Here is an 8,575-nt window from a genome sequence, read left to right as displayed (position 1 = left end):
TATATATATATATTTCACTTCATTACTGATGCACTGAGAATCCATAGCTAAAATGTTGGACACACTACTAGGCCAAAAGCCAAAACCAAAGATGTTATTAAAATAGGGTCATTTAAAATGGGCAATAAATTTGTCTAATGCTATGAGATTGCACACGACAGTCACAAATTTTAAGTGTATCCATAATCAGGATATTCATTTCTCATATAGTCACACAGCCTGTTCCATTTAGTTATGAGCTGTATGAGAAACCAAATGCTTCAAAAGAGGGAGGGAATTGAACCTTGCAGCATGACCAATATATGTGTAGGGGCTGATGTGGTGAAAATCTACACAAATGCACAATATGCACAAATTATCTATTGTAATCATCACTACTCAACCTCACTAACCAGATCACTAGGTCCATCTATAAATGTAACCTTAGAGAAACAAAAATGGTTAATTGACACTGTCGTAACCCATAATGCATCAGGCACCCAAAGAGCTCAAGTCGGTTCAGATGAAGACAGCACAAAAAGAGCTGAATAAGCAGCAGTGAACACTTCTGGAAAGCAGATAATGGCTCAGGTGGAGACATGGAATCATACTTCATCTTAATTACACATAAGAAGCTCATATACAAATCGCTGACGCTGCTAGAACTGATGCGGCTGATTAAGACTGTCGGCTACATGTCAGTACTCAAGAACGGCTTTTATAAGATGTATTTAAAGATGAACCAACAAAACTATATATTAGAAGTTAAAGCAATGAATCTCTGTTCTCTCGTGTCAGTATTCTTTCATAAAACTACAAACTGAGGTTGTCAAGATGTTGTTTATTATTATTTTTTTCATGTGTGGACCTCTTTGTCAGTGTTGTATGATGTTATCATAATTAATGGTAATGTACTATTGTTTCTGCTAATATTGTAGAGTGTGGTCTAAATCCCAATTTAAACACATGTATGCATTTGGCAGTCACTTTTATCCAAAGTGACTTACATTGCGAGTTGTACAATTTATCAGTTCATCCATTCCTTGGGACTCGTATCGAACCCTTGACCTTGGCATTGCTCGCACCATTCTCTTCTGTTTAAGCTACAAGAAGCTTCATTGTGTAATTTGTCCAGTACGGTTTGTTCTACAGACATAAATACATTAAATACTCTTAAATTTTGATGCCATTTGATTAGGAATGAAACAGCTAATAGATAAATTCAGTAATAACCTATAATGAAAACAATTAATTGTATTACCATATAATCAGGTATGTGTGCAGTGCATGCAAAAACTATACCAGTGATGTAACTTTATAGTAACAAAACTTGGAAAAACACATGTAAATGACAGATAATCACAGAGCAACCTGCTTTGGGAAAAATGCTTGACCAAAGTTGTCAAAAACAGATAAAAACATTATTAAATACTTAAAGACGCTCACAGACAATTTAATTTTGGTTGTCCTGTCAGGTGTGTAGGCTGTTTAATGTGCTTGAGAAGTGTTTTCTCCAGCATTGAACTTACTTTTGGCAGTTTTATTTTAAAATATATTTATATATTTTTAAATAATTTTTCTAGTTTTCTATAAAATCTTTTTTTATAATGTTTATATATATATATATATATATATATAATTTTTTTTTTGATGCTCAATAGGCTGCATTTATTTGTTCAAAAACAGTAAAAATAGAAATAATGTGAAATATTACAATTTAAAATAACTTCTATTTAAATATATATAAAAAAATCTGTATCACTTACTCAGCTTTCATTGTCACATGATCTTTCAGAAATCATTCTAATATGCTAATTTGCTGCTCAAGAAACAATTCTTATTATTATCAATGTTGAACGCCCAATTTGACAATAAATAATATTTAATATTTTTTATGATAATCTTAACATTTCCATTTTTTCAGGATTCTTTGATGAATAGAAAGTTTAAAGTCACGTTTTTTCCATTCAACTACCCTACATTTACATTGTTTTTATATGTAAAATAGACATGTGCCGGTATTCAATTTTTTTGCACACTAAATATTCAAAATATTTGCATTGACCAATGAAAAACTCACAACAGATTGACCTCTAGTTGTGTTTGTAATTTTAAATCAATGGTGCTTATTCATGAAACATTAGCAGAATTGTATTTATTTATTTATTTATTTATTTAATATTTTTTATGATAATCTTAACATTTCAATTTTTTCAGAATTCTTTGATGAATAGAAAGTTTAAAGTCACGTTTTTTCCATTCAACTGCCCTACATTTACATTGTTTTTATATGTAAAATAGACATGTGCCGGTATTCGGTAATGCGATATATCACGGTAATGAATATGCACGATATTGTTATCGTGGGCACTTCAAAATACCTTGAATAATTATTTATTACAAATTATTCAGATTTTTTGAATGCATTTTAAGAATATTTTTTCAATCAACTGGTCACAATGCACAACACCGCTGTATGTTGCGTGAAAGACACATGCACACTCTCATGTAAACAAGCACGGATGAGAAGCGCATGGCTGAATGCGTGAAGGAGACGAGCTAAATGAAAACGCACATTCACTCTCTGACAGCAGATGGCGCTGAACAGCAGAAATGCAGCCATTTCCCTGGAAACCCCATAAATAAAGCAGCTGCCTACTTACAGCCATTCAGATTTTTGTATTCACAGTGGTATTCATCACAGCGCCAAATACTTAAATATTTAGACTTAATAGGCTATTTATTTTCAAACTTTTTTTTTTACATTTTAATGTGGACTACAACATGCCCTAGATATTGTTTGAAAATGTTTTGATTCTTTATTGTTTGGTCACACTTTACATTAGGGCTCTATTAATTAACAATAGTTAATTCATTAGTTAACAAACTGCCAATGAAAAATTATTCTAAACATTCATTAATCTTAGGTAATTTCAATATTTAATAACGTTGTTAAAATCAAAAGTTGCAACTGTGTTATTTAATGAACTAACAGTTGTATTTTTTAACAAATATTAATAACTTCTGTAGAAAATGTAGCTATTGCTCATTATTAATGTTAATGCAATAACTAAGGTTAACTAATGAGATCTTATTGTAAAGTGTTACTTACTGGTCTTTATAATTCTTTTGCACTTTAATCTGTGTGATTTTTTTTTACTTTATACATATTTTGTGTATTACTTTATTGTATGTATTCTTTTTGTTACAAAAAAGTTATTAAACCTGTTATACTTTATGACAACACTTTTTTTACAATTAAATTTCAATACCGTGATAATACCGTGATAAAAGCATTAGCAATTAATCGCAACATTAAATTTTGATACCGTCATATGCCTATATGTAAACATAGTTAAAACAAGTTAAACAAAAAAAAACACATCTTTTACCATAGGCCTGGGTGATAAAACGGTATCGATATTTATCGACGGTACACCTTCTTCGATGACGATATAAAAATGTTCGATTTAGTGCACAATATAGGCACATGCTATGAGTGACGCAGACAGCACATACAAACATGAACATGAGTGCTGTGCCGAGGAGGTTGTGAATAAAAAAAAAATTTATATTAGTCGACTTTAAAATATTTGCATTTCAATGCAAAAATGGTACAATCAAATGTTAGGTGTGCGTCAGGGAGCGTCATCAGTGGAGCGCGAGATGCGGTGATGATGATGTAAGTGACGTTGTAGTTTAATGTTTTGTTAGTCTAGCCCACAAAACGCGCAGTTGCTGCGTTATTAATTCAAAATATTAGATATATATAGTAGTTCAATGCATAGAACATCTTGATTGGGTTAAAACCGAAACCAAGCCATTCACACAGAACACAAATTCTGCGCATTTTAAAGACGTACAAATATGACTGCTGCACTCGCGTGTCACACAAGAGATGTATAGAAAGCCATGCAAAGTTAAAACAGTTTAAACTTTTAGAAAACACGTCACAAATCTGTGGAGGTTTATTCCTTTTCACTGCGTCTCTTATGTTTTTAAAGGCAATCTGTGTGATCGGCGATTCGGCTCTTTGTATTAAGCAATGCATAAATACGTGATGCTGTTTTGTTCATAATTGTTTATGCAATTTACGAAATTAGATTTGATTTATATGAGTTAATTTAGACGTAATGCACATTTTTTATAGACAGTTATTCCCTTGCGTTGCAATTTAATGTGCTGCATTATTTTGCTCATTAGGCCCTCCTGTGGCCTCGGGAGACAAGCCAAAAGTTTAACCTATTTAATCTGCATATAAAACATTAGAAATGAGATATTTGTTTAATTTTTATTTTATGTTTGACTGTTAAAACAAAACAACAACAAAATTGTTGTCTCAATAAATTGAGTTAATTTAAAAATACAGTGATTAAATGTAAATAATTTTTAAAAAATGTTTAAAAAAAGTAAAAAAAAAAAAGGTTATAAAAATGTCAATAATTATCGAGACCGAACGATATGAAACATTATATCGTTGATACATTTTTTAGCTATATCGCCCAGCCCTATTTCACCATTCCACTGCTTACTTTATTTATTTACTTATTTGTTTATTTAAAAAGCTCTGTGTAAATGGGCCCTAAGAATTCTTTAAAATTTCTACTTGTGTTTAATAAAGGAAGGCTTGGAATGACAATCTCATTTTCTCTTTAAGACTAGCAGTTTGATGGATTCAGCAGGCCACTCTCACAAGAGCTGGCGTGTGTTGCCACTATTTACACGAATGAAAAGTTGTGTATTATTTATGGCATTATAGTCAGCATTAACTAATGAGGCCAATTCATCCAGTCATTTTCCGCATGTACCACTGCAGTCCTGATTGTGCTTAGTAAACGCAGTGAGGGCTGGATGAGGGGTTATTCCCTCTGGTCTGGAGTGCGGCTGAGGTGTGGGTTGGTGTGATGACATTATTTACAGATGTTAGACGTGGGGGTGTGAACAGTACAGACTGCACACTGGGAACATTCAGAAACCCCCGGATCAGGTCTGTTATTTAGACACCATGAAGAGCATGAGCGAAATTGTTAGATCCCCCAGAGGAAGTCAAATATGCTGTGACATTCAGAAACAAAACTGTGGAGGCTGATGGAAAAGTGTGAGAGAAAAGAAGTGGAAAAAGACCAAATTAAGAGAGAAAATAGGATATCTGATTCATTAGTAAAGCTGGTGCACATTAAACACAATGTTTCGTATGTGGACACAATGGCAAATAATACATACAAAATTTCTCAAATTAAACAATTTTAATTATTTTACTATTATCAATAGCACTAATAATAATAATAATATTATTATTAGACGGAAAATAATTTGAAAGTTTTGATTTTGTTTATTTTATTGTATTTATATTTTATTAATAACACTAATAAATAATACTTATAATAATAATCATAATATAAACTACAAAGTATTAATGAAAATGTACTACAACATTACAAACAAACAACAAACAAATAATTCTTATAACAAATAAATAACAACATATCAAATAACAAATAACAAATTTTGTACTATAATAACAACAACAACAATAATAATAATAATACACAGTATTACTAAACTGTACTAAACAATTTCAAATATAATAAATATATAAATAAATAAATAAACCTATTTTATAATAATAATAATAATAATAAACAATATTAATTAAAATTGCACTAAAGCCATTCGAAAAATAAATGAATAAATTCATTAATTAATTAAACTCAAATTTGATAAAGTTACCTGTGGGTTCTCTGTCTCTGGTTGAGAGACGCAGTGCGTCCTGGACTGTATTGGCTGCCCAAGTGAGCTGGACTCGTCATGTAATCGTTGGGCACTGTTGGAGGTTTCACCGGCTCAAGTGTTTTATAAGGAGTGTTACGCCTGTATATGCGTTTAAAACAAACAGGCAAAAATATTAGAAACTTAAAATAATACATGATTTATGGCTTTGTTACTGAAAACTGCAGTCAGTGTCAAACTATTGTCTGATTTATCAAACTGGTCAGAAACTTTTTCATTCTTCTCACAATGAAATACATGAGGAAATCACGTCTTACCCAAGAGTGCCTCGTCCTGCCAAGGGTGGGCTGGGAGGTTTCTGTGTTGGGGGATTGGTCCTGGAGAGAGTTCCTCCTCTGATGGACTGATTGTTGCCGTGTTGCTGATTGGACAAGCAAAACATCTGTTTAAGCATTTGAACAGAGTCCGACCATCAGATTATATAAATAAGACTAAAGAAATGGAGATGAGAAGAGGGCTTTACCAGACAAAACAAAAGGTTCAGTTTGCTACTGCAAAGAATGGGCCTCATTCATGAAACTTTTGTAAATGTATGAATAATTTGCCTGTAAAATTTTAACTGTTTTATTGTTAAACGTGTACATGCTGATGAATTCCAATCAATCATGAATAGTATTGCGCATCAAGGTTGTTATTATAAAGTAACTGAAACTAAAATAATAATAAAAAACAACAACTAGAAAATGAATTAAAAACTAAAATTTAAATTTTCCAAAAAACTAAAAAAATATATTTGTTAACTAATTAATTGTGTTGCAATTTCTATTAATATTGTGAATAGTGTTATTAAAATGCAGTGTCATAATTTTGCCAAAACAAACAAACAAAAAAAAGTTCAGATGTTTTATGCACCAATAAAGCGTGGTTGAGAGCTATTTTTTTTTTAAATAAACATTTTCAAGAATCTAAACATTTACATAAGAATAGGAATTATAAATAATTAATTAATTAAATAAATAAAAAAATCTGAATAATTTGTAATAAATAATTATTCAAGGTATTTTGAAGTGCCCACGATAACAATATCATGCATATTCATTACCGTGATATATCGCATTACCGAATACCGGCACTTGTCTATTTACATACAAAAACAATGCAAATGTAGGGCAGTTGAATGGAAAAAACGTGACTTTAAACTTTCTATTCATCAAAGAATTCTGAAAAAATTGAAATGTTAAGATTATCATAAAAAATATTAAATAAATAAATAAATAAATACAATTCTGCTAATGTTTCATGAATAGGCACCATTGATTTAAAATTACAAACACAACTAGAGGTCAATCTGTTGTGAGTTTTTCATTGGTCAATGCAAATATTTTGAATATTTAGTGTGCAAAAAATTAAAATTAAATATTGTAATGATTACAATTCATTAAATTCATTGCAATTAAATAAGTAATTTTACACAATATTTTCTCAATTTAAAATAAAGACAAAAAATTATCATCAAATAACACTTATTAATAGACATTAAAACAAACACAATGGGACAACTAAGTCTTCGACAATATCAAAATGCTCAAATGAACCTCGCCGATATCAGTCTATCACTTCATCATATATTCATAGGTTTCATGTGACGTCAAACAGTGTGCTGTGCTCTGGGCTGTGATAACAGCAAATCACATTGGATTATTTACCAAGAGACGTGGATGTATGGGATTCTTTTGATTAAATATTTCTCGTAAGCATAGATGCGTTTTTATATTTTAGAATTTTAGTTAGCAAGTTCATAATGAAACTTGCAAAAGGTTAAGATCAGCGAGACTGCTGATTTGCCAGAAAACTTTCATTATGCTCCACCTAAAGCTAATAAATCAATGAGATGTTTTTGATCTTTGATCTAAGTACAGTTATGTGAGTCTAGAATGTTTACGCTGCACTAAACTTCGATCCGCAAACAAACAGATGAAGAAGAGGAGGATGATGACGACGGTCCAGCGCATACAAGGAGAAAGGTTTGTAGTTTTAGTTTCCACATTCTTATTTTTATGAATGTAACAATGTAATTACTTCAAGGATGTTAGAGCGAAGAGGATTTGTTTGCACTATTAGTATTATAATTCTATAGAAGAACGTTCTTTTCAAATAATCTCAGTTAACTGAATATATAAGCTAGTTGCAGTGATTTTTACTATGACAATGTACTGCAATCAAATTTATATGCATCAATATGTCTGAGATCATTTGCAGTAGCTGTGTCCTGCTTTTACAGTTGCTATGTAAGCAGACTTATATGTACAGGTGCTCACCACTACCAAAACACATGTAACTGACTACAACAAAACACAGAATCACAGTTTTGTTGCTACTTTAGTTGCTTTTTCACTTAGCATGTAGAGTCATACAGGAATAACTGAATATTTCTCTTAAAGGTGCTGTATGTAGGTTTTTGACTCTATTAAAGCATAAAAATACCATAATATGTTTGCAGATATTTAAGAAACATGCTAAGTTAACATACTTGTTTATCTGAAAAACAATGCTACAGTCAGTTATTCTCCTTTGAAAATGTGCGTTCCGGGCCGGAATGTCAGTCTCTGTTTTGGTTTGTGAAACCCGCCCACTGGCAGTTTATCCAATTGTATTTTCGGCACTTCGGCCAGCTGGCGGAAAACACAGCGCATTTCATTTCATTCATCGTCAAGTGCGCTCATTGCTGTTGGTGTTGTCAATCTGGCAACCTGCGTGTGCGTCCAGGAGGAGGGGCCGGGTGAAAAAACCCTCTCCAATATTTTGAATTTGGACTGCAATACCTAGTTCAACCACTCGGTGTCAATCCTACATACAGCACCTTTAA

The 8,575-nt window shown here is 31.7% G+C and overlaps 1 protein-coding gene across 6 annotated transcripts in view; it reads right to left on the bottom strand.

The window, feature by feature from the left end:
• Nucleotides 1-8,575, bottom strand: part of LOC107687527 (abl interactor 1-like) — a 77,720-nt gene that overhangs the window by 17,898 nt on the left and 51,247 nt on the right. For all 6 annotated transcript variants that reach the window (XM_016484895.1, XM_016484896.1, XM_016484897.1 and 3 more), the window contains exons 4-5: nucleotides 6,027-6,130; nucleotides 5,710-5,850 (exon numbers count right to left, since the gene is read on the bottom strand). In XM_016484895.1, coding sequence (XP_016340381.1) covers nucleotides 5,710-5,850; nucleotides 6,027-6,130 — 245 coding nt within the window. The remainder of the gene's footprint in view (nucleotides 1-5,709; nucleotides 5,851-6,026; nucleotides 6,131-8,575) is intronic.

Source organism: Sinocyclocheilus anshuiensis, unplaced genomic scaffold (assembly GCF_001515605.1).
Source record: "Sinocyclocheilus anshuiensis isolate Anshui unplaced genomic scaffold, SAMN03320099.WGS_v1.1 scaffold870, whole genome shotgun sequence".
Taxonomy (NCBI): domain Eukaryota; kingdom Metazoa; phylum Chordata; class Actinopteri; order Cypriniformes; family Cyprinidae; genus Sinocyclocheilus; species Sinocyclocheilus anshuiensis.
Note: the sequence above shows the minus strand (reverse complement) of the source record. Positions and strands in the feature narration are given on the sequence as shown.